Source organism: Arvicola amphibius, chromosome 2 (genome assembly GCF_903992535.2).
Source record: "Arvicola amphibius chromosome 2, mArvAmp1.2, whole genome shotgun sequence".
In the NCBI taxonomy this organism is placed as follows: domain Eukaryota; kingdom Metazoa; phylum Chordata; class Mammalia; order Rodentia; family Cricetidae; genus Arvicola; species Arvicola amphibius.
In genome coordinates, this window is record NC_052048.2 from 63,590,982 (window position 1) to 63,616,836 (window position 25,855).

Genomic DNA, 25,855 nt, shown 5'->3' on the forward strand with positions numbered 1-25,855 from the left:
AGGCAATGCAATTAAAGGCAGTAGAAATTGCCAAACCATAGATAGCTACCCTAAAGAAATGCTTGCCCATATGCACAAAGAGACATTTACAAGGATGTTAATTATAGCGCTGTTTGTAAGGAGCAAATAATTAGAAACAAGCTAAATGTCCACCATTAGGAACTCACACTGGACTCTCTCCAAAACAAATCACAACATGAAGAACGCTGTTAGAGCAGACAGGTGACTGTGGCAGTCCCTGTCACCGAAAGAGCCAAGTGCATGTGTGCACAGACAGGCAGGTAATGTTTAGGAAGGTACCTGTCTCCCAGAGCTGCCCATGGAAGAAAGAATGCAATTTGAGACTTAGTGCCTGTTTCGAGAGATTTCTGTATTTTCTACACTTAATGTTTCTATATTATTTAAACTTTACAATGGGAATGCAATCACGGTTTAATTACCTAAAAAGCCATCTTAGAAAATATAGAAGTATCCAGGTATTCTGGTACATGCTTTAATCCCAGGCCTTGGGAAGAAGAGGCAGAGGCAGAAGGAGCCCTGTGAGCTAACCTATACAAGTTCCAGGCCAGCCAGGGCTACATAGTGAATCCCTGCCTCACAAAAAAAAAAAAAAAAAAAAAAAAAAAAAAAACCCAGAAAAAAATTTAATCAAACTTTTTTAATTAAAAAAAAAGAAATATAGAAGTTAAGATCTATTTTTAGCCTATATTATAAGTGAGAGCTGGGAAAATATATACTGATTAAATATAATAAACAAAAGTCTACTTATATGAAGTTATGGGAAGTGAAGGTGACTGACTCCCAAGGAGCTATTCTACGCCCAAAAATTAACCCAGAGGACTTCCCTTGCCAGTGATTAAAAGAGCCATGTGACCCAAACTCTAGCTAGCGAGGAAGGTCTTTGGGGGTGCTGAGAAGGATCTCCTCCCACCTGGGGTGTAAGAGACAAGAATCAGAGCCCCTGGTTCCTGGGAACAGTCAGGTTGGGATGTGACGCCCGGAGCTGCATGCGGCCACGGTGACAATGAGAGCTCTAGTCTAGAAAAAGCCCACTGGACAGCTGCAGGGACAAAGCAAAGGGCAGCGGGGCTTCAGGGTCACCTGAGATGTCCCAGGTGTGAAGCAGGACATTCTCTGATTATTTAAGTCACTTGGTTAATTTCGGGCCCAAACATCCACACAGAATAAAGAGCTTTAAAAATGATCAAGAAAAGGAGCTGGGGAAATACTCAGCTGGCCCAGCACTTGTCGTGCAGGGCCTGAGTTCCAGCCCAGAACTCAGGTAAAAAGCCCATCGTAAGCGCTGTGAGCCCGTGACCTCAGCACCAAGGAAACAGAAACAGGTGGATCCTGGGGTTTGCCACCCAGCTGGCCAGGTAGCCTACTTGGTGAATCCCAGGTCAGTGGGATACTCATCTCAAAAGGGGCAGGATCGGGAGAGGAAAGGGCTGCGGAGTTGGTTCAGTGGTTGTGAGTTCTGCCCTTGCAGAGGACCTGAGTTCCGTTCCCAGCACACATTTGGTTACCCCACAACCACCTGCTACTCCAGCAGATCCGACACACCCGCATCCCTGCCAGCCCACATCCCCGCCAGCCCGCATCCCCGCCAGCCCGCATCCCCGCCAGCCTTGCACTCACTCACGTCGCATTGTGCATGTGTGTGTGCATACACACACTGGCTTAGTTAGGGTTTCTATCGCTGTGAAGAGACACCGTGATCAAGGCAACACTTATTTAAAAAGGCATTCAACTAGGGTCTTACTTACAGTTTCAGAGGGTTAGCCCATTATCATCATGGTGACGGACATGTCTGCACACATGCAGGAGCTGGAGCAGTGGCGTGAGCTACATCCAGATACAGGCAGGCAGGGTAAGAGAGCGACACTGGGCCTGGCATGGACTTTTGAAACCTCAAAGCCCACTCCCAGTGACACCTCCAACAAGGCCACAGCTCCTAATCCTTCCAAATAGTTCATAAATTGGGGACCAAGCATGTACACATATGAGCCTATGGGGGCCATTCTTACTCAAACCAACACACACACACACACACACACAGAGATAAGAAAGTGCATGGTGCTCACAGAAGGATACTTGAAGTTGACCTTTGGCCTACACATACACACACATTAAGAGAAAAAATCCAGTGGTCAAAATTGCAGAAAAAATGTAAGATTCAGAGTTTTATGAAATGAAATATAAAAAACCTGATAAACATGAACTCAATCTTATGAATAGTCAAAGACAGACTTCTGAATCTAAGAAAAAAATCAATTTGCAAGAGCTCTTTATATTTTGGAAACTAATCCTCATTGGTCAAATGGTTTGCAAATGGCTGCTGCTGGGCTTGTGGCCTGGGCCTCCCACTTTGTGGATGGTGTCGTCTGTCGCGCGGTTTAATATGTCCTCAAGTAGGCAGCCCTTCCCTTCCCAGCACTTGCTGTGTCATTAAGACACTGTCAGTGCTCACCTGTATTTGCTTGAAAAAATTTAAAATGTTTACTTTTCACATTTAGGTCTTTAATCTGCCTTGGAATTTATTTGTCTCTATGAAATTCAGATCACCTCATTTCTTCTATCTGAAGACCCAAACGTCAAATAAAGTTAAGAAAATTCTCAACTACACCAGGGATTAAAAGGAAAAATAAGTCAATGAAAATGAGAAACAGCAGCTGGGCATGAGAACACAACCTTAGCATCAGAAGGCAGAGGCAGGAAGATGAACACAGGCCCAGCCCAGGCCGCCCAGCTTAGCACAGAGAACAGACGGTGGGCTGGGGAGATGGCCCAGAGGGTAAAAGTACTTGCTGCTTTTACAGAGGACCCAGATTTGGTCCCCAGCATCATGTTAGATGCTTCACAACTGCTTCAAACTCTAGGGGATCCAACACTCAATTCCAGCCTCTGTAAATGCCCGCACACATGTGCACACACACAAATACATACAATTAAAAAATAAAAAGTAAATATTACAAAACTGAAGTTTGCATGGATGTGCATATGAGAAGAGACCATTTCCACTGCACACAACATTTAAAAGGTTGCTAATACTGAATGTTGAGAGATACTCAAGAGGACACAGGCTTGGGGAACAGAAATCCGGACCTCATGGATCTGAAAAACTCCTGTCTGGCAGAAACACTCCCTCCATTTCTAGCTGCAGGCTCCTGGATTCTCAGCACAGCCATGCTGCTGAGACAGTCTGAGGCAGGGCTCAGATCTGTGTCTGATTTCAGCTCCCCGGGCAGACATACAGATGAGGGTTTTCAAAGTGAAGTCCAGAAAAAGCCCATTCCTGTCACATGAATGTGTACTCATGGGAGTGTGTGCACAGCTGTACAAAGAAAAAGGAAACAGTCCCAAATTGTCAGCTGTGGACAGTCACTGTAGACCTCAAATGGCAGCTGAAACGGAGGTGTGTGTAGTAACACAGAAAAAAAATCTCCAAAGCAAGCTTCTGAGAGGTAAGTATAAGGGTAGCGCCATGGCTCAGAGGGCAAAGACACTCATTACCAAGTCAGGCCACCTGAGTGCAGTTCCTGGGACCCATGTAGTGAAAGGAAAAAACCAATTCCTGAAAGTTGTCTACTAACCTCTGAACATGTGTGCACAGACACACACACACTGAGCACAACAGAGCGAGGGACTAGCACACACAAGTGTGGTGGTGTGAATGAGAATGGCCCTCCTAGGCTCACACAATTGAGTGCTTATAACTATTCAGTTATAACTATTCAGGAAGGATTAGGAAGTGGGGCCTTATTGGAGGAGGGGTATCACAGAGGTGGGCTTTAGGGTTTAAAAAACACATTTTAAGGAGCTGTAGAGATGGTTCAGTGGTTAAGAGCACTGGCTAGTCTTTCAGAGGACCCAGGTTCAATTCCCAGCACCCACATGGCAGTTCACAACTGCCTGTAACTCCAAGATCTGATACCCTCACACAAACATACACACATGCAAAACACCAATGCACATAAAATAATAACTAAAAAAAAACCCACATTTTAAAAAGACACAGCCATTCCCAGCGTCCTCTGTTTCTTGTGTGCTACGTGGGATGTGAGCTCTCAGCTGCTCCTTCTGCCACGCCTTTGCTGCACCATGGACTAACCTAACCCTCTGAAGCCGTCACACACTTCCTCCTGTGAGCTGGCTTGGTGATGATGCTTTATCACAGCAATAGAAAAGTAACGGATGCAGAAACAGGGCTGGGGCTGGTCCAATCAGTAACGTGTCCACTGCAGAAGCATGAGGGTCTGAGTTTGTTCCCCAGAATCCATGTTTTTTTAAAAAAAAGTCACATGTGGTTGTCTGCGCTGAGGAGGCAGGGACAGAAAAGCCCCGAAGCTCCTGGACAGCACACACACAACCCAAATCTGTGCACGATGCACATGCGTGTGCACAACTCGTAAACAGCAGAAGCAGTCATTTCTGGAGCATATGCCTCTCTTGAGATCTAGAAATCAGAATGAGCAGGGCCCACTGGTGGTAGGTCAGCAGTTGCTTTGGAGAGGCCTCCATCAAGACGGTGAAGGACACTGGGGCTTTAAATGTATCTAACATTTTCTGTTAACTCAACTGATTTTCTTTGCATTTGAAATATTTCATAATTTATTATTCTTTAATTCACTTACTTTAATATTTGGAGACAGTCTTGCTATATAACCTAGGATGCCCTAGAATTTGAACTGTAGCCCAGGCTGGCCTCAGACTCATGGTCCTCCTGGCTTTGCCGAGCTAGGATTACAGGTGTGCACTATGATGCCTCGCTACAGTGTTTCAAAACTGAAAAAAAGAAAAATCTGTCATGGAAAGAATCGCTGTGGCTAGATCTTATTGAAAAGGGGTGCTGGGCGGTGGTGGTGCATATCTTTAATCCCAGCAATCAGAAGGCAGAGGCAGGCGGATCTCTGTGAGTTTGAGGCCAGCCTGGTCTACAGAACAAGTTCCAGAACAGGCTTCAAAACTACAGAGAAACCTTAACTCAAAAAAAGGACGGGGGGGGGGCAAGTTAGAATTTTATGATTTTCATGGAAAGATTTCCAAATTTTGCCAGGTGTAACGATATATTCCTATAATTCAAGCACTTTGGAGTCAAAAGTATCAGAAAGTTCTAGATCTTTCCCATTTTAATAGTGAGTTCAAGGCCAGCATGGATTGTGAGAGTCCTCTCAAAAAAAAATATCGTGAGGATAGTGTTTATGTGATCCTACTGAACTTTATTATATTTAAATGGATAAAATAAATAATGACATTCATACACTTTTGCCGTTGTTTATCTTTTAAGATAGTCTCATGCAGCCCAGGCTGGCTTGCTCTGTAGCCAAGGATGCCCCTGAACCTCTGATCCTCCTGCCTCTACTTTCTTATTCCTGGGGAGATAAGCAGACATCCCCCACACCTAGTTTGATTGTAAACTTTTAGGCATTTATTTGACTTTGGAAGGATACAGACAAACTTGTGTCTGGAAACAGGATTTACTTTATGCAATAATTATATATTATCAGGAAAAATCATCTTTTTCCTATAAACAAAGCAAGAACTGTGGTAGCAACGGAAAGTAGCTACCATTTTTAGCTCCAAATAGAGTTGGTTGAAGTTTTTCCAAACTCCACCCCGTCAGGCAAACTTGCTCCCCGCCCTCCTTCCCTCTCCACCACTTCATGGGGGAATGAAGCCCACGCACTGTACGTCTGTCTTCTAGTTGCAGGTCCGTCATGGTAGTTACAGCATTGATGGCAGGAGCAAGCATCAGCCGGTCGCTTCATATCCATAGTAAGAAACGAAAGAGCACCGACCGCTGGGTCCTCTGCTCATCTGTCCAGCCCTGGCACCGTGCTGCTCACACACAGGGTGGATTTTCCCACCTCAGGCAACCTAATCGGGATAATCCCTCCCAATGCCCGGAGTCTGGTCTCATCGGTGACTCTAGGTCCTGTTAGATCGGCAACAATAGTAACCATCACAGCATGGTAGACAGTTCAAACCACACAGAAAGGAGAATAATCAAACAGCAGTTAGTCGCCTCTCACCCCCGGCTCTTAGTAGCCTCATCCCTCTTCAGAGGCAACTACTTTAGCCTGGTCCTCAGGCGAAGCAGCAGGGACTTGCACTTACAGGCACACGCATGCGCACATTGACAGACTCGCACAGCCGTCTCAAACGCAGTGCCTGTCTTTGGAGGAGCTCTGCTCACCACACAAGCGCACTGACCTTAATATTTGCCTAATTTCACAGCATGGCTCAATACTGCATCTGAGAGGCAGCTCTAAATGGCCTAGACTTTCTTTTAAATAGCTTGAGAATCAGGGGAGAGTTTCACAGCCCATACTGAAGTGTCAGCAACTCAAGACTGGAAATTTCTAAACTGGAAAAAAAATCAGCTTGTACATTCTAACTCGGAAGCGTGTAATCTCTGTCCATAAGATTCCCACTAAGGTAGCTGGGCAAACAGTTTGGTAATGTCCTTGCTGCGTGAGCGCAAGGCCCTAAACTCAATCCCTAGTTTCCACGGAAAAAGATGGGTGTGACAGTGTGCACTTGTAACCCCAGTGTTGGAGAGACAGGGGATCCCCAGAGCTGGCTGGACAGCAAGCCTAGTCCTCTTAGGAAGTCCTAGGCCAGTGAGAGACAACACAGAGGAAGAGGAGAGAGAGGTGGAAGGTACCTGAGGAATGACATCAACGGTCGTCCTCTGGCTTCCATATGCACACACACAATGACGAGACTCCAGCTAAGACACCCCTCTTCTAAATATACTAGAAGGGGGCAGAAGGGGAGCACTGACACCTTCTAAAGGCTTCCTTAGCCCAACAGTCCCCTAGCTGGAGACTCCCTAGTGGCTCCCCAGGTGTTGAGATGAAGTTTAAACCCTAAACTTGAGGCTCCAAGGCACCTTCTCCTGCTCCCCCCCCCACTGCTCCACCCTCTCCTCCCCTCCTTGCCCTTCTCCTGACCTTCTCTACCTCCTCTGCCTCTGGATCTCTCTGCCTTCCAGAAATTTCTTGAGTAAGATAGTTATTTGTTTAGTAATATTTATGGAGCACCTATGGGATGTCAGCACCTAGGCAAGCTGCCCAGAAAGTGGTGACCTTAGAGCGTTCTAGGTCGGGCTGCTAACTAGACACATTCCTAGCACTCAGGGGTCACCCCGGTCATTTCAGTGACAATCACTTTGTTGGAGGGCCAGGCTCCCACGTGTCAGGGCTACTCTGGAAACCAAGTCCTGTCTTCAGTGACACAACAGAAACTCGTGTAAGCCACAAACCACAAAATGGGCTTGCTCTGAAAGGAGCCCATGAAACCCCTCTGACCTCCAGCCAAGTCACGTGGTACCTTGACGTTTGTGTAAGTACATCATGTGTGTTCATGTGTGTGTGCAGGTGCATGTGTATGTGTGCTTGAGGAGGCCAGAGGACAACCTTAGGTGTCACTCTTGGACACTCCACCCACCTCCTTAGAGACAAGAACTCTCGTTGTCCTGGAACTCACCATCTGGGCTAGGCTGCCTGGCCAGCCTCCTGTCTCTGCCTTTCCAGTACTAGGATTACAGGTACATGCTGCCATGCCTACAATTTTTACATGGGTTTTGGGGATTGAATGTCAGGTCCTTGGCCATCTTCCTAGCCCCTGCAATTTTCTGTTTTTTCTCTAAATTTTGTTTTTTGAGACTGGGTCTCACTATGTAGCTCTGGCTGTCCTAGAATTCACTATGTAGACCAGACTGGCCTCAGACTCACAGGGATCTATCTGTCTTTGTCTCCCAAGTGGTGAGATTAAAGGAGTGCGCCAACATGCCAGGCCTCCCCTCCAGTTTTTAACAGCATGCTTAATATCAGCCCCCTACAGCTCTTTTCAGATATTTGCCTTTGTCCCTTGCATTCATAGCCCTTCTATATTACTGATCCTGCCCCCTTGAATCTGAGCCGCAGGCCTCCTCTGTCCAGGCAGTCAATAAATTAACTCGAGGACAAGAATGTAGATTGAGCTCGGGGCATACTACTTTCCATTTGGACACCCTGGTCAAGTTCTCTAGAAGCCTGAGGCATGCTGGGAGTCCATGCCAGTTCTGAGGTAGCCCCAGTTCTGGGTCCTTGGTCATCCTTCCCGGAAGTTGTGACTTAAGAGTCCTTCTGTGGGTACTCAGACTCCATGTCACTCAGCCACACATTCCTCTGATGGAGAAGCTAGTGAGCGATCTCCCTCAAATGAAACATGCACAGCCCAAAACACGAAATTCCTAAAATCTAGGAAGTACAGGAAGACTATCCGGAAACAATGTTTCATTGGCTCTGTGGGTGTGTTCCTACAACTCTAGCTCTAGATGATCTGAGGCCTCTAAACACACACACACACACACACACACACACACACACACACAGAGAGAGAGAGAGATGCACACACACCTTGTGGTAGTGTAATCAAATCCTAGGCATGCTAGATGAGCACCCCAGCACTGAGTCCCAGCACCGGCTTCTATGAATTGTTAGAGCACGTGTCCCAAGAACATTTGGTTTTGTGCCATTTTGACCATCGGACCAATGCTTGCCTCCAAATTAGTAGTCTATAATGCCAGGTGTGTGTATGTCTGTGTGCAGGTGTGTGCACATGAGTGTGGGTGCCTGCAGAGGCTAGAAGTGTCAGATCCCCTGTAGCTGGAGTGAGAGCAAGCTGCTGAATGTTCAGGCTAGACTGGACCTGAACCTTCCATGCCAAAGCACTTTGTTTGAGCATTAACAAACCTGCATGAAACTCTTTCATGCTAATCTTCACTGTCAACCTGATTGGAGTTAGGATCACCATGGAAACAACCGCTGGATGTGTCTTTGAGGGTGCTTCCAGAGAGGTGTAATCAAGGAGGGAGGATCCACCCTAAATGTGGGCAGCATCAAGCCATGGGCTGCAGTTTTGGGCTAAATGAAAAAGAGAAAGCATAGGGTGGGGGTGATGGCTCAGCAGTTTAAGTGCTTGCTATGCAAGTAGGTGAGACAGGAGTTTGGATTCCCAGAAACCCATGTAAATTCTCAGGAGGCGGGTGACCCACTTGTCATTCTAGCCTCCAAAGGGGATCCCCAGAGAGGTGATCTAGCAAGGCTGTGAATCTGATTGAGTGATGCTGCTTTGTTGGATAAGGTGAGAGGGACCAAGGATGATTTCCTGGCATCAGCTCTCCACATACACATGTGCCCACACATGCAAAAACATGCACACACACATGCATATCACACACATGGAAATGGGGGGGTGTATCAAGTTGAGCACTAACATTCCTCTTTCTCTCTCTCCTTCCTGACTGTAGGCTCAATGTCACCAGCCTACATCCTAGGCTCTTGCTGCTATGACTTCACCACCATGGTGTATTCTTTCTTTTTTTTAAATTTTGCATACTTTTAATTTCATAATAAAATAAAACAGACAAAACCCCCACAATACACAATACCCAACCCTGCTATTCTGTGGGAGGGGATTTTCCGGCCTTAAGGCACAAGGACAGGATAGAAGAGCTCCTTTAGACATGGCAGAGCCAGGTGGATCAGGGCCATCCAAGGCTACTGAGGGAGCCCCAGGACACTATGCACAGGGCACGGGTTTCCTAGGGGGTCTCTAATCTATTTCTTTCATGCAAAAGTATCCTCATCACTCAAGTGTGGGGAAGAGTGGCAGCTCTGGGCTTCTCTGATGTCACCTCATCTTCATAAACGCCCAGGCCTCATTTGCTCATGCAGTAGATACCATTAGAGTGGGTTTGGGGATCCTCGAGAGAGAAACCAGAAGCTTGAAACTCCTCTGATGTATTCTTTCTTAAACTGTAAAGCCAAAAGAACTCCTTTCTCCCTTAAGTGATGTGGGATTCCCCTCTGTATGCTGTGAATAAATAAACTGTCTTGGGCCTGAGCAGGGAATTGAGGTAGGTGGGGAAAACTAAACTGAATGCTGGGAGAAAGGAGGTGGAGTGAGGGAGAAGCCATGTAGCGAAACAGGAGACAGACCCCAGAACTTTAGCCAGTAAGTCACAGCCACGTGGCAATATACAGATTACTAGAAATGGGTTAAATTAAATTATAAGTATTAGCCAATAAGAAACTAGAGCTAATGGGCCAAGCAGTGTTTTAAATAATATAGTTTCTGTGTGATTATTTCAGGGCTGAGCAGCTGGGAACCAACAAGCGGCCTCCTTGCAACACTTAAGTTTGTTCTAGGCAGAGATTTGGTCACAGTAATGAGAAAGTAACTACTTACACCCTGACTATGTGCTGGGCTGAGGGGCCTGAGGAACAGTACCTGAGACACCCACACAGTCTGACGAGGGAAGCAAACTTGAATTTAGGCAGCCTGTCCTGGACAGGCACAGAGTAGCTGGCAGCCAAGTGGAGGGCTGAGTATGGGGAAGAGTGAGCATCTGGGACAGCAGGCCATGCACCTGAAGCCTAGCAGGAGGTAGAGGGGAAGCCAGCAGCCGTAACAGCAGTGGGTTCAGGAGCAAGCACAGAACAGGCCCAAGCTGGCTCTGCCGGCCACCAGAGGACCCTCAAAGGGACACGGGTGCTCATGAAGCACCACTGGCCTCCGTGAGGGACACAGCAGCCACAGGTATGTCCCTGCTGCTTTCCAGCTCACGGGAGACGAGTAATGGGAAGCTCAGGCAGCACCGGTTTGCGAACTCCTGGAGTAATGCAAAGGGAGAGTCAATGCCATGGAGACCTCTGTGTTCTGGGGCGTGGGAAGGGCACAAGGGAGATCTAAGGCTCACTGGGTATGAATGTTAAAGGAGGCTGCTTGTTCATCTTGGCTGCATAGAACTGAAATAATCACACAGAAACTGTATTATTTAAATCACTGCTTGGCCCATTAGCTCTAGCTGCTTATTGGCTAACTCCTACATCTTAATTTAACCCATCTCCATTAATCTGTGCATCACCATGAGGTTGTGGCCTACCAGCCAAGTTTCAGCATCTCCATCTGTCTCCTGTGGTGGCTCCATGGTTTCTCTCTGACTCTGCCTCCTCTCTCCCAGCATTCATCTTAGTTTTCCCTTCCTAGCTCTGTTCCCCTATAGCTCTGCTATAGGCCCAAAGCAGTTCCTTTGTTAACCAATGATATTCACAGCATACAGAGGGGAATTCCACATATGGAGAATGAGGAAACACGTCCCTGCCCCAGACATTCTAGAAGTCCTGAGCAACAGCTCCCCAGGGAGCATAGAAAAAAACCTTTTTTAATGGCAGTGAAACACTTTCTGACAACTCATGAAAGGGATCCCTTGGAAGGACCTAGAAGACTTCCTAGCTAAGGATGGACTTTCTGGTCTCTGAAAGATTATTATCCCATTGACGGCTGGGACGGTTCATACTGATTCTCAATTTGACAGGATCTAGGATCACCTAGGAGACTGATCTGTCTATGAGGGAGTGTCTACTCTAGGTTAACTAACTGCGGTGGGAAAACTCACCCTGAAAATGGGCAGCACCATTTTGTGGGCTGGGTTCCAGACTGGATAAAAAGGAGCAAGCAGGCGCTCATTTCCCTCCTCTGCTCACTGTACTAACAAAGTCACTCCAGCTCCCGCCATCGTGATGTCCTGCCATGATGAACTATATTGTCAAACCAACAAACTGGACCACAGCAAACCCTGCCCCTAGGGTATTTCTGTCACAGCACAAGAACAGTAACTAATATAGAGGCTTGAGTTCAGAGGTGCACCGAGTTCAGATAAGGTCTTCATTACCCAAGAGCCTTTGCTGCTGTTTCCTTCTCCTTGGGTACAGTCAGGCAGACACGGAGCCGGGGCACCAGCTCTTACTAGATGCACCAAGATAGGTGACTACCAGCATTTCCGCGTCTCTAGAGGCCCGTTCCATCCACCTCTGACTGCAGGCCTGCCTGTTTTCTCAGTTGTCTTATCTGGAGACCCACGCCTTGCGCTCCCTCCTTGCACATTTCCTCCATGGCCTCGCAGAAAGGCTATCGACGGGATGTGTCCCTGCAGAGCGGCTCAGCTCAGGAGACTAGCGACTGGACCCAGGGGTATGTATTTTTCCAGTATCTCCTCTATTGACCTCTAATGGCACTGTTTGCCCAGCTTCCCAAACCATTAACTTCCACCTCCCAGCAGCCACACATCAATTAACGGAGGGCCTGCTCCAAGCCTGAGCTCCTGAACACAATTAAGCGTGACAGTCCACAAATAAGAAAGAACTGGAGAATTAATTAAGGTCTAAACAAATTAATTACCAGTCCCCAATCAATTCTGATGCCAGTACACATGCTCCCAGGCTCACCTTCTTTCCTACCGTCTCTATGTATAAATAGAAACCAAGATCTCCCACGTGACTGCTGTTCTAGACCAGAGCAGGGGATTGTGGGTGCAGAAAACCTCCCTGAGAGAAAGCAATGGCTCAGGGAGCATCCGGAGCTTGCTTTCTGTGCACTTGGCACTTATGTGCACACAAGCGCTCACACAATCCTAGATGAAAAGTCAGGGGCAATCTTGGAGATGGAATGCTCACTGCAAGACACAGCGTAGCCTGGCCACCCCACCCCCACCCCCCCCGACACACATCTAAGTTTCTCCACTCCAAAGGCAGGTTCACCACAAGATTGAGTGGCCCTGAATGGGGGTTGGGAGGCCTCAGCTCTGGGTGCAAGGTGTAGATCCAAGCTGGAATTTGTATATTTTTTTTGTAAAATGGGGTGGTAAGCTCTGCCTTAGGTCCCTCCCAGCACTGAATGAGACACACTGAAGGGCAAAGGGTGGGAGGACTAGGTGGTCCCTGGGAGTTCTGGGCTCTGCAAACCTAGTGCAGGCCTGTGACATTGTTGAGGTGGCCCCAGGATAGAGCAGCAGTCTTAAACAAAGGGATGAAGCATTCCAGGCTAGGGTGGGGTAGGTTAGTAAACTGGGCTCTGGACAGTGCAGAGGCCCCTAGATGCCTAGACTTTCAGCTTCCAGCTAGCATCTAGAGGAACAAGCCAGAGAAGTGGGGGACACAGAAATCCCAGTTTCCTTGTTTGCCTAGGAATAGAGTGGTTCCTTCCTATGACAGAGTCCTCTCACCATGCTGGTGCCCTAAAAGGGAAAGTGGCCTTTTACACGTTGAGGCAGGCTCTGAGCAACCTTCTCTGAGGCGGACAGTGACCAGCCAGCCTGCTGCAGAAAGCAAGAGCCAAGTCCTGGCCATAGCACAGAGGGACATGGTAGAGAGAGACCAAGTTCAGGGAGCAGATGATGATGGCTTTGACCTTACATTACACTGTGGCAATCCCTCACCGGGGAGATGAACAGAATCCTCTTTGCAGATGGGCCTGCTTCTCCCAAAGTCCTGGGAGTGAGAACTAGCAAGTCGCAAAGCTCAATGTATACAGCCGGCTATGTATTAGGGGCCTCAAGCTGTGTGGCAGAGGCTGTACTTGGGTGGGAGGGCTGAAGGCTGTCCCATGAAGACAGGGGGGGGAAATCAAGCTAACACTGAGAGGAGCAGGTCAGAGTATCTCCAGAGGAGGAAAGGCTTCTCCTCCTGAGTCCCAGAGAGGTTAAGATCAGATCAAGGTCACACAGCACAGTGGATGCTGGACAGGGCTGGAACAAGCCACTGGCAAAGTTCTTATCTGAGGCTTGTCCCCACCCCCACCCCAAGTCCCAATTACATCTTGCTGGGGCCTCCCAGCCAGTCTAGTCTGCCTTGGACCCTCCAGCCCTGGTGGCTGAAAGCCCAGCCTCTGAGTAGCCACGTTCTTTGCTCAATTAAACCCCATGACAAAGTCAGCTTTAAAGAGCTATTCCATTAATGGCCCACGGCAGAAATAGCTAAGAGTTCATTACAAGTGTGGAGTTGCTATAGCAATTATCTGGGTTGGCTAGGCTCCACTGGGTGGTTGGTTCTGGGAGTTTATTAGCCGCTGGGCATGGAGTGGGTGAGGTCACCCCATTCTGTAGATACTCCACAGCAAGTTCCTATCAATGGAGTCTGGTCTGTGGCCTCACGGGCAGTTCTGGAGATGGAGAGTACCAAACCTACATATTACATACAGGAAGCTGAGACCTGAGGGGAAGGTCAGATCAGGGCTATGAGGTGGGAGGGGTTGTGGGGTGTGGAGGACTCAGCTCTTCAGAGCGAGCACTGCTGGGGTGAAGGACTCTGCTTTTTAGAGTGAGCACTGTGGGGTGGAGGACTCAGCTCTTCAGAGTGAGCACCGTGGGGTGGAGGACTCAGCTCTTCAGAGTGAGCACCGTGGGGTGCTGGAGGACTCAGCTCTTCAGAGTGAACACTGTGGGGGTGGAGGACTAAGCTCTTCTGAGAGAGCACTGACATCAGAAGGATGTGGGACCTTCAGGCCTGGGCTGGGCGTGTTCCCACCTTTGTTCTCCGACAAAGATTCTGAGCAGGTACTGGGACTTGTGTATTCTCTGAACCACAAATGCTGAACTGCTTTGTGTTGTATCCACAGCTATTTCTTTAAAAAACAAAACAAAAAGACAAAACAAAAACAAAAACAAAAAAACCACAAAATCTTGCACAGTGGTCTCCTTTCCAGAAACTGGCTGCTGCTTCCTGAGAGCCAGGCCAAGCTTCACAACATCCTAAGGCTCCAGCAGAAACTGAGCTGCCCTGCAGCCAGTGGCCCCTCTGACAGTAGGGCATAGACTAAACATTCCTCTCAGATGAATATTTCTATATGTGTAAAACAAAATTCAAAGGATTTATAAAGAGATTAAAACAAGTTATCAAAAATTTTTGATTGTGATTTAGTAATAGATGTGCCTTTAACTTTCTTTATGTGGGGGAGCATGTGTGAACAGTAGAGGACCACTTTCCGGGGTCAGTTCTCTCCTTCCACCATGTGGATCTTAGGAACTGGACTCAGGTTGTTACCTGTAGCCCAGGCTGCCTCAAGCTCACTATCTAAGCTAAGGATGATCTTAGACTTCTCATTCTCTGTCTCCACCCCTCCCCCCCCGTGCTGGTATTACAAATGTGCACTCCCAAGGTTAGCTGATCAATATGCCTTTTTCCTGATGAAGAAGTAAGGTGGAATAGTTAAGAATCTCATGACTACTTGTATTTACCCTGCACAGAAGCACCACATTGTGTAACATCAGAATGTAGCATGGAACACACACACACACATACACACACACACACACACACACACACACACACACACACACTGGGTTTCCTGCTGACAAAGCCCCACACCCTGGCTTTTACTATTTGCTGGGCACACTCATGATAGAAAGAATATAACTCTTTTTTTGTTAGAGTTTATTATGAATACTTTTCATAGTTACAGGATCCATTGTGCCATTGTGTTCTGTCTGCTGATAGTTATAAGCCTGGAGATCCAGGTTAGGAATCTCCCTGTGCTGGGATGGAGGTGTGGCTTAGCTGATAGAATGCTTGTCTGGCATGCAGGATGCTCTGGATACCCAATAAACCAAGAGTTTATTAGTACACATTTGTAATCCCTGCCCTGGGGAGGTGGGGGCAGGAGGACCAGACGTTTAAGGTCCTGCTCCCCTACATAGCAAGTTTGAGACCACTCTGGGATACATGAGACCCTGTCTCAAAACAACTGAGCAAACAAATAGCCTCTGTGCTAAGTCTCCCAGGGGTCTGAGGCTAGCCTGCACTACACAGAGAATGCCAAACCAGCCTAAGATACAGACTGAGACTTTGTCTCCTAACAAACAGCTGGGGGGTGGAGCTCAGTTGGTAAAACTGTTGCCCTGTGTGCATGAAGTCCAGGGTCCCATCCCCAGTACCACAAAACAAAACAAACACACAGAATTTCTACTAAAACTGCATCTTATGACTTGAGCTGGTGGGTCCTGCATTTCTGTCTGTGTGAATTTTGTTCATGATCTCCCAGCTACAAGTCAGCAAACATCAGGGAGATATGATGTGGAAGAGCCACCATTCACCCAGGTTCTCGCAAGTTCCCCAACCCCCCACCATACAACACAGACACACAGACACACAGACACACAGACACACACACACACACACACACACACACACACACACACACCTGTGTGCAGATCTTACCTACTGCAGGGAAGGGCACGAATCTCTGCACAAGAAGGCGAGTGGCTGGGGTGAACTTGTTGGCTTTCTGAACCAGCACATTAAGGCCCACCTTGGGAAGGAAAGAACACAGAAAAAGATGCAGGATGCTGCAAGGGCGCATGGGATGGAGGAACAGAACCGGAGGGATGGCAGGAGGGAATTCCCTCCAATTTCCCTCAACCCCACACCCAGGTGCAGCCCCTCTGAGGCCAACTGGGCCTTCTAGCCTCTAGCCTCAGCTGACCCGGGCCCTAGACCTGGGGTGACCCACCCACCTCAGGCCACACCTGTTCCCTCAGGACCAGCTCTGAAGTCTACCGCCTCTGTCACTTACTAGCAGTGGGACCTTATGCAGGTGACTCATTATCCTTTCTCTACTTCACTGCCTGGTGGTAGAAAAAGGACAGTTATTTCTACCACGTTCAGGGTTCGGGATAAGAATGTACATAAAAGGAATGAGCTTGACACACAAGAGAACTCAGTAAGTGCAGTCATGGGACGTCACTTCTCCCAGGCTGGCAAACCATGGATCCTGTTTCCCTAGTACCTTTCTCCAAGCACTTAGTCCTTGGCTCATCGGTGTGGTCCCTGACCCTGGACCCGTGAGAGGGAAGGACCACAGGCCTTTTCTATATGCACTCAGCACTAAATGCTGTGTCTAGCAGCCCTGAGCACACGCTCAGTGAGCTAGTGGTTGAGGAATAGGTACAAGCAGACAACTGGATGGAGAGCTCCCACAGGTGAATGACGCCTTCTCTGGGGACAGAAAGGTGAATTAGGCCATCAGAGGACTAGCAGGCATGGGAAGAAGCAGATGTGACCCAGAAGTCTTGGTGCTCCAGACTGATGCCCAGCCAGCCCTGCCCTGATGGTCCATCCTGGGGAGAGGAGGCAGTGAGGGGCATAGCAAAATCCGGGCTGTATTCAGCTCTGGACTCCTGGTGGCTTAGCAGGCTACCCTGTGCTCTTAGCCTGGCTCTGGACTCAGGGTTTTTGTTTGCCAGGACTTAAGGAAGTCTCCAGGAGGTTGAAAGCCTGCAGGATAACAGGAACTGCTGGGCCCAGGCTCCAGTGTAGGGGCATGGGACAAGGGTGTGCCTGATAACCACCCCGTAGGCAGTCAGCCACTTCTGCCCAGGCTCTGAGTGCTGAATGTATATCCTGTCACGGTGATGTTCAGAACCCTGTCTGCATCCTCACTGTGTGCTTGAGTCAAGGCAAGCTGAGTGGCAGGAACTGACAGCTTATCCACATTCCAGTGAAACTGGACGACCTTTCCGAATGCCACCAGCCCATCCTGGGTACTGCTGCTTGGATGGAGTTCATGAAGTCCAGGTAGCCCCAGCTCTCAGCAGTGGGTGACTCAGAAATGGCCTCTTGAGTCCCACAAAAAACAAAAGCATAGGGGGAAAGCATGAAGAACAGAACACAGGCTGCAGACGAAGAGGAAGCAGAGTGGACTGTCTAGAGATCTATGTATTGTCAGCATGTTTGCTTGCAAGAGCTTTTTATTTCGCTGTGCTGGGGGCTGAACCCAGGATGCCTGGCTTCTGGGCAAGCACTCTACCACTGAGCTCTGCCGCTGCTATCACATACAAGGTCTTAACAAAATATTTTCCCCAAGAAGAGGCAGGCCCAGAAAGGATTGGTGACTTTGCCAAGACATTCATGTTGTGGCAGGTAAAGCTAAGATTTGAACTCAGGGCCTGCTGATTCCAAAGCTTCACCCCCACTTTCCAACTGATCTCTGTGATAGTTAACACCATTAACTTGACGGAATCTAAAACCACCTAGGAAATAACCATGTGGGTATGTCTGTAAGGGAGTTTCTAGATTGGGTCCACTGAGCTAGGAAGAGCTACCCTAAATGTGGGCCAGGGTCCTGGACTGCATAAGGAGAAAGCAGGCTGGACATCAACATTCATCCTGCTTTTCCTCCTATTGTGGGTGCAGTGACACACCACCTCTATGTCACCATGCCTTTCCTGCCATGACAGACAGTATCCTCAAACTGAGAGCCCAACCGCAAACCCTCCCTCCCTTAGGGCATCCTTATGGGTGTTTGATCACAGAATGAGAAAGCAACTAACACAGCCTTCTCTCAAGAAGCAACGGCCTGATACCCCAAACCATGGAGCATGTGCGGAACACAGAATCCCTGACAAAGGCCCATGAGGCACTGGGGTTCAGGTGTTGTGTAAATGGGAGGTGGGGTCTTTGATGTATCCCTGTCCTGGAAGGGGGCAAAACCCTTCACACATACTTAGAAAAATGATGAAGTATTGGAGGAATGGGAAGCAGGAGTCACAGGGGAAGGGAACAAGGAGGCCCAAGCTTTCTCATGACTGGCAGCCTTCTGGGAGCAGGCAGAGCTGAAGCGCAGTGGGAGGGAGACAGAGACTAGAGACAATTGTTTGTAGCCAACGCTGAGACTTGCTGTGCCAACCTGAGACTGACCCCTCCCTGGCTGGCCATTCTCCCCCCTGGCTAGGACTGTCACTGTCTTAAAGGGGTAATCTAGCTGGTTTGACCCATGCCAAGTGCCAATGGGGGTAGGAAAGAAGGATGCCAGAGTCTCCCTGAAGCGGTAGGAAGCTAGTCTCTTTAGGCTTCCCACCAGCAGCTCTGACCTCACAGTCCCCTTGGAGGCAAGTGGTCACACAAGGCCCCATGCCTCCTTCAGGCAGTGGTCGCTGTCCCACGGGTCCTGAGCATGGGCATGGCCGCTCTAGGAAACCGGCTGCAAATCTCTACCTTGTTTGTTTTCCCCCTCTGCCCAAATGGAGCCCCTGTTTGGTTAATTTCTGTTTTGTAGTTTATTTGGAGGCTGTTAAAACAGACCCTGGGGGACCCTCGGCAATGGCTGTTCCATATCTCATTATCTCTCCTGAACCCGATTATTAGCTCCGATTCTTCTGATCGCTAGCTGCTGTTCGTGATGAGTTGTGTGCCATTAATGCCAGCTGGTTCCCTTAAACAGGACCTACCATGCCAGGGAAAATGAGCTGGCATTCCGAGCCTCCAGCCACTTGGCTTTTTAATTTTAATGGGCTCCACCAAATGTTCCAGGCCAAAGGACCCCGAGAAACAAGAACAGACGGGCTTCAACCCCCAAACTGCAGCCTTCCCTGGGATCCTTCCCAGACTGTCTGTCCCTGTCCAAGGTTCTGGGGGCAGTATGGCTGGGTGTCGAGGAGGTGAGAGCAAGTGGCCGTTTGCCTCCGTGTCTTTGGCACAGACCCCACACCCACTGCCAGTGGGTGGGCGAGGCAGCCATATTGCCTCCCAGTGAACCCCCAACTCGGCAAGGACCTTCTCTCCACTTTGTGGTCCCCCGGTCCCTCTGTGGGTCTACCTTCAGATAGATGTGTTTTTCTTGTTTCACCCCAGCCAAGTGAGGCCTGCTAGTTTTGTTTTGATACTTTATTAATTTTTTTGATACATGCTTTCATGTAATCTAAGATGGCCTCAAATTAGTTGAGGGTGACTTTGAACTCCTGATCCTCCAGCCTCTACCTCCTCAGTGCCAGGTACAGGTGTGTACCTGGTTTATTTAATGCTGGAGACTGAACCCCGATCTTCAAACATGTTCGGCAAGTCCTCTAACAACTGAGCTCCAGTCAGAGACGCCTGCGAGCTCCCCACTCCACCATTTTAAGAAAGAACTGCATTTAACATTTTTAATTTAATTTCATTTTTATGTATACATTTATGTTTTGAGACATGGTCTTACTCTGCAGCCCTGGCTGGCCTATAATTCACTGTGTAGAACAGACTCAAGTGGAGCTCACAAAGCTCTGCCTGCCTCTGCCCCCTCACCTTGTCCCTTCTCCCTACTGCCATCTAAGCAGCTTCCACCTCCATTCCCCCCCACTGGCTCTTCACAGAAGCCACAGAAGGGGTCTAGTGAGCACTGAGGCCAGTGAGAAGGCTTAGCGGGTAAAGGCACTCGCTGCTAAGTCTGAGGACCCGAGTTCAAGCCCCAGGACCCACCTGCTGGAAGAAGACAACTGACTCCTGAAAGCTGACACACAATTAAGAAAGAAAATAGACACCAACCTGCTTCACAGCCTTCATTGGGTCTCATGGCATCCAAGGAGCTGCAGAGCCCTGAATGACCTCACTCTATTGATTTGGAGGCTCCTCTTGTGGACCAGTCCTCCCGACCCCCACCAGGGCCTCTGAGCACTGTTCCTGTCAGGCCTCTTTCAGCCTAATTGTCAGACCTCTTCTCTGCTCAGGGTGCTCAACTAACAGTTTCTGGAAGAGCCTGGGACTGGAACTGTATGTGAGGTGTTTGTGTTCATGTATGCTCATGTGCATGTGTGCGTATGCACCTTTTGTTCACGTGTACTCATGCACGCATGTGTTCATATATATTTGTGTGTGTGTGTGTGTGTGTGTGTGTGTATACTTATATGTGAGTGCCTGTGGAAGCCAGAGGGGGCATGGGATCCCCAGGAGTTGAAGTTACAGGAAATCGTAAACTACCCCAGTGTGAGGATTAAATTCTGGTCTTCTACAAGAGTACCAAGTACTCTTAAGCAATGAGCCACCTCTCCAGCCCCACACTCAGATGCTTATGTGAGTTTGAAATCAAGCTTCAGTTGTCAAGCTTGCAAGGCAAGCATTTTCTCCAACTGAGCTATCCCTCCGCCCCACCCCACCCCCTGGCCCAAGGCCAGAACTTTCTTCCATGTATCTCAGTCTCCAGTACATATGTATTTGCCTTTTTACACATCTCTGAATCAAAATAATACATGTATCTGATAACTGAAAAAAACACTGCAATATTTTGCTATCTGTGGACTTGAATAAAAACCCATCTCCCCCAAAAGACACTGAGTACCAGGGCCCAGGGCTTGCCTCTCTTACCCGCCCACTGAGTTCCCAGTATGTGGTAAAATGAGTGTGGGCTTAGTGATGCTTCTAGAATAAATTGGAGTGAATGATGTCTGAAGCATGAACGTAAAAGGGGGAAGTCCCAAAGCAGACCTGCCTTGCAGCCACTGCATCTGCCTTTGCAGCCACTGCATCTGCCTTGCGGCCACTGCATCTGCCTTGCGGCCACTGCATCTGCCTTTGTAGACACTGAGCTTGCCCAGGTGTGTGGCAAGCTGCTCATTTCATACTCAGCTTGGGGAGGAGGCCCTAAGGTCACTAAAGCTTCAGAAACAAAGTGCATCTGACTGAACCCTGAGGGTGAGAAGGAGACAGGTAGGTGGTGAGGGAGGAGGGCGCCGCTCTGCAGAGGTGAAATCACGTAATCCCGCGTTGTCTACAAGGCTCTGCAAACTCTACTGCGCCTGCCAGTGGGGTCTGAGTGGTACTGAAGAACAATGAGGAGGAGGCATGCTGACAGGAGGGATGCATGAAATCAGACCTTAGGCCTCTCTGAGGAGACGGGGCAATCGTATACCCAAATGGTCCCGGGTTTGTGTGGGTCCTGGAAGGCAAGGGGTGGGTCAGGAAATCACTAAAGTACCAGAAATACCCACCAGAGGGCACAGCTTTGTAAACTTAACCTGGCTACCAAGTGGACTGACTGGTGACCCTTCATGAAGGTCAAATGTCTTCCAGCCTCAGCCAGCCGGTTGCTTGGCAATGAGCTCAGGGGCAAAGAAGCAAAGGAGAATGGGATAGTCAGTCAACAGTCATAGTTCCCGTCCATAGGCTGCAGCTGCAGTGGAGGGGCTTATCTGCTAGGGACAGTGCTCACGCCTAATGCCTGAACTGTGTTCGATAGGAACCAGTGTGCTGGCTGTGAGGAACCAACAACATCAGACCCTTGTCCTCCCAAGAATAGATGCAGGGCTGCTTCTCCTGTTTGACTCGCCACTGCCAGCACCACCATCTGCAGGCTTCTGGAACACTTCACGGCTGCTGGGTCTATGCCATGGCCCCTCCAACCCAGAAGTCACTTGAAGGAAAAGTAGCATGACAATAGACTGGACCAGGATTCGTGGGTATGTCCCTACTACCCTGGGAACTCTGAGGAGAACAGAAAGGCCTGGCTATGCCTTTGCAAACAGCCAAACCTTGTCTTTCAAGAGGCAGGGTGTGGCCTGGATCATACCATTGACTTAATGTTGGGCAGAAGATAGAGGTCTATAAACCAAGCAAGAAGGTTGGTGGAAGATCTAAAGAATCACCTCTACTCTCTACTGCTCTTAGGACACCTGTGGGGGGACCAGCCTACCAAGGGACCCCAGTGGGAACAGGACAAAAGATCCTTTGTGTTAACAGAAGAGTGTGAGAGTAGGCCTGGGGTGGGGTGCAGAGGCTCTGTCCTCGACTTCAGTCTGTGCTCAGTTTCCCCCTCTGAAAAATGGGGTTGAACTAGCAATAGTGCCAGCACTCTGGAAGCATCAGCCATTGTTACTACCTACATGGCTGTTTACTAACCTGACCAAGGGCACGTGGGGTGGCCAGTAAGCAATGAGAACTGGAAGGCTCCCTGAGCCTCTCCCTGCAGACAAACGCTGCATCTGACAAGGAAGGACCACTTGGGGGAAGGAGGTCTGCATTGTTCCTTAAGGAGAGGTCAGTGTAGCTAAGGTTTAGATGTGAATAAAAGAGTCAGGTACAGGACACAGACGTGTCTCCTGTCATTAGGCTCCCACAACCAGCTCCTGACAAATCACAGACGTCAGCGCTGAACCTTCCTCCCAGCCGGGAACCAGTGGTCAGTGGTCATCGGCCACCTCCTACTTCTGCCCAAGAACCTGCAACGCCCAGCCTTGGACCCCTCGCACGGCATTCACAGCCCCCAGTGAAGAGCGCTGCTCTTGCTCTATTGTCTCCATCACCATTATTCTCTACACGGCAGACACACTTCTGACGGTGTCCAGAATCCGTTCCCATCTTTCTGAACCTACTGTGCCTTCTCTCTAGGACACCCAGCCCTGCCGCCTGCTGGTTTTCTCCATCTGTCCCATGTGCCATCCCTGGGACTGAGTTAGGTACTCAGAGTCAGCGCCACCAGGGTTCTGACTGCCCCTATGCTCTCCACTCACCCTCCCAGCATCTCCAAAGCCACAACCGCAGCCCTGGCTCCTGCAAAGTCTGGACCTTGCAGGTTTTGCAGAAGGAGTCAGGGTCCAACCTGCTCTCTTCCCTCACTGAGAACGCAAGGGCCAGCCCAGAAGCATTCCACACGAACTTCAGAACAAAAACACAAAGACAGGGAGAGGCTTCCTTTGTTAAAAGACAGCAAACTGTTAGGTTTCAAAAATAACTTAAGACGGGATTTCTTTTTTATTCTAGAGCAAGCGCCCAGACATTGCCAAATCTATTTAGGAGGGCCCCAGAGAAGCCTCTCACCCCAACAGTCTGGGGCCCAGCATGAGGTTTCGTTTGGGGGAATGTCTGATTGGCCAGGGGGTGCTACCCACTAAGGTCAAGGGTTCTCCTGAGAGAGAGACAGGGCTCTGAAGACCTCGCAGAGGAGGCTGCGCCTCAGCTCAGCTGAGTCTCCGGGACCTGCTCTCAGCCCGTCAGGCTCCATCTAGCCACCTGCTTGTAGGGACTCGTTTTAATTAATGCCAGCACCGGGCCAACCACTGGGGCCGTGACACCTGTTTGCAGGTCATCTGCTCTTAACAGGCTCGCCCTGGGAGGGGATTTGTCTCTAATTGAAGCCGAAATCAGTTAATGAGCCTGCAGGGCCTGGGGTTCCGGGGAACAAGGGAGAGGAAAATAAAATCAAGGCCCTGTCTTAGGCAGTTTTGTGATTTATACACACAAAAGAACAGAAAGCAAGCTGCCGATTTTCCAAGTCAGGAACTCCACTCCATCTGCCCGCGTGAGCCCCTCGCTGTGTGAAGCCGTCAGGCAGAGGGACATGCCACTGCTAAGGCTCAGGCGCCTGGAGAGGAGAGGAGGGGCCTCTCAAGACCAGCAATCAATCAGCAGCCTAATTAATAGGTATTTATGGCACAGGGCTCTATGGTTCCCTCTGTGGGGTACAAGACAGATGCCTGTCCCTGGCTAACTTGTAATCCTACTGGGGACAATGAGAGGACCGCGACAGGGTGTGACTGAGTGTGGGAAGAACAAGAAGTTTCTGGGACTTAGGTCGAAGAAAATCTCCTCTGGGGGCATCTGGAACCAAGCAAAGAGGAGGAGGTCCAGGGTGTCCCACACCGTGCAAGCACAGCCCCGTGTGAAGGACCAAGTCCCAAGTACCTTTGCTGGGTTCTGTGGTTTTCCACTAACCAATCCGAGGGCGGTACAGGTCTAGGAAGGATAGGGATGGAATAATGGGAACCCCACCACCGCTAGGAGCCTAAAGGCTGGGATTCAAGAGAGGCCAGAGATTTCATAAGTAGAATTCCTGAGCCCCAGGACCTGGGAAGGTGCCAGGGCAATGACCTCTCCTTTGAAGCCCTTCCCTGTGTGGCCCCCACTCTCCTTCCAGATCCTTCTACTACATCAGAACATCTCCAGGAAGGGGGAGGCTGTTGAAGCAGCTGGGCCAGGGAGGCTCCAAACTCCTCTTGAATGAGGCCTCTCTCCTCAGCAGAGTCAGGAAACCTCAATTTTTCTGACTCCCAAATTAAGTTCCATGCAGGGTGGCAAGGCAACCGGGCAGATTTGCAGGTTTTCTACAGTGAGCCGTCTACACAGGTCGGGCTGCTTATGGCTTCTCACTGGCAGCAAGGCTTAGGATTCAGGGAAAGAATGAGATCCCAGGCACAAGAAGGGATGCCCCACTTAACAGCCACTTGGAGATGGCTTGGTCTGTGTGGGAGTAAAATAAAAGAGGCCACTTGAGGACAGCCCCAAAGCTCTACTTTAGAAGACAGCAATAGCAATGAGTGTGTAGGATGAATGGTTTGTCACACAGTGTGTACAATTATGTTTAGTGACAGAGGAGATGAGGAAAGAAGGATTTATCAAAAGATTAGAGTATACGAATTCTTTCTTTGTGTTAATTTGCATATTCTTTCCTTTTAAAATTTGCTTTTATGTGTGTTTGCCCTGCATGTACATGCACCATGTATATGCAGCACCCACAGAGGCCAGAAGAGGGTGCAAGATTCTTCGGGACTGGAGTTATGGATGGTTGTGAACCACCACGAGGGTGCTGAATCAAACCCGGTCCTCTAGAAGAGCATTGTTCTGCCATCTTTGTTGTCAAGACAGAGTCCAATGAAGCCCAAGCTGACCTCAGACTCACCATATGCCTGGGGATGACTTTGGGTTTCTGATCCTCCTGCCTCTACCCTGTGAGTGCTGGGTACAGGCAAGGGCCACCATGACCTGTTTTATGAGGAACTGGGGATTGAAACAAAGCTGTGTGCATGCTAGGCAAGCACCCCAGCAGAGCTGCGCTCCCAGCCCTGACTTGTACTTTATCTCTTTTTTAACAGTTAATAATTGTTGCGTTACTAATTCAGAGTTGACAGTTGTGAAGGCACTTCACCTTCTGGAGTTGGTTACAAGAAGCCACCCCAAGGGGGATCTGGGAAGAGCCATACATGCAGGGGTAGGAACAAGGCTGGACAATGTCTCAGAGGCTGTGGCCCACACCGCTCTCTGTGGCCTGCTTGCTGTCCCCCCCCCTCCCCCCGCACCTAGGAATCACCAATTCCACTCTCAGTAAATTTGCAAATTCCTGTAACAATTCCAGCTTTCTTTTTACAGGTTGCAAAGGCTCAGCACAAGCCTGACTTGAGTTTTATAAACCTTCTGGGGAGGCTGGACAGTGACCCTCAAAGCAAGACCAAAGAGATTGCACACAGTTCTGTCCACTGCATGCCAGTCCTACTGAAGGCCAACAGCCTCCT

General features: G+C 49.1%; 1 protein-coding gene across 3 annotated transcripts in view; it reads right to left on the reverse strand.

The window, feature by feature from the left end:
- Positions 1 to 25,855, reverse strand: part of Sfxn5 (sideroflexin 5) — a 121,572-nt gene that overhangs the window by 30,623 nt on the left and 65,094 nt on the right. For all 3 annotated transcript variants that reach the window (XM_038318361.2, XM_038318359.2, XM_038318360.1), the window contains exon 10: positions 16,044 to 16,134. In XM_038318361.2, the coding sequence (XP_038174289.1) occupies positions 16,044 to 16,134 (91 nt within the window). The remainder of the gene's footprint in view (positions 1 to 16,043; positions 16,135 to 25,855) is intronic.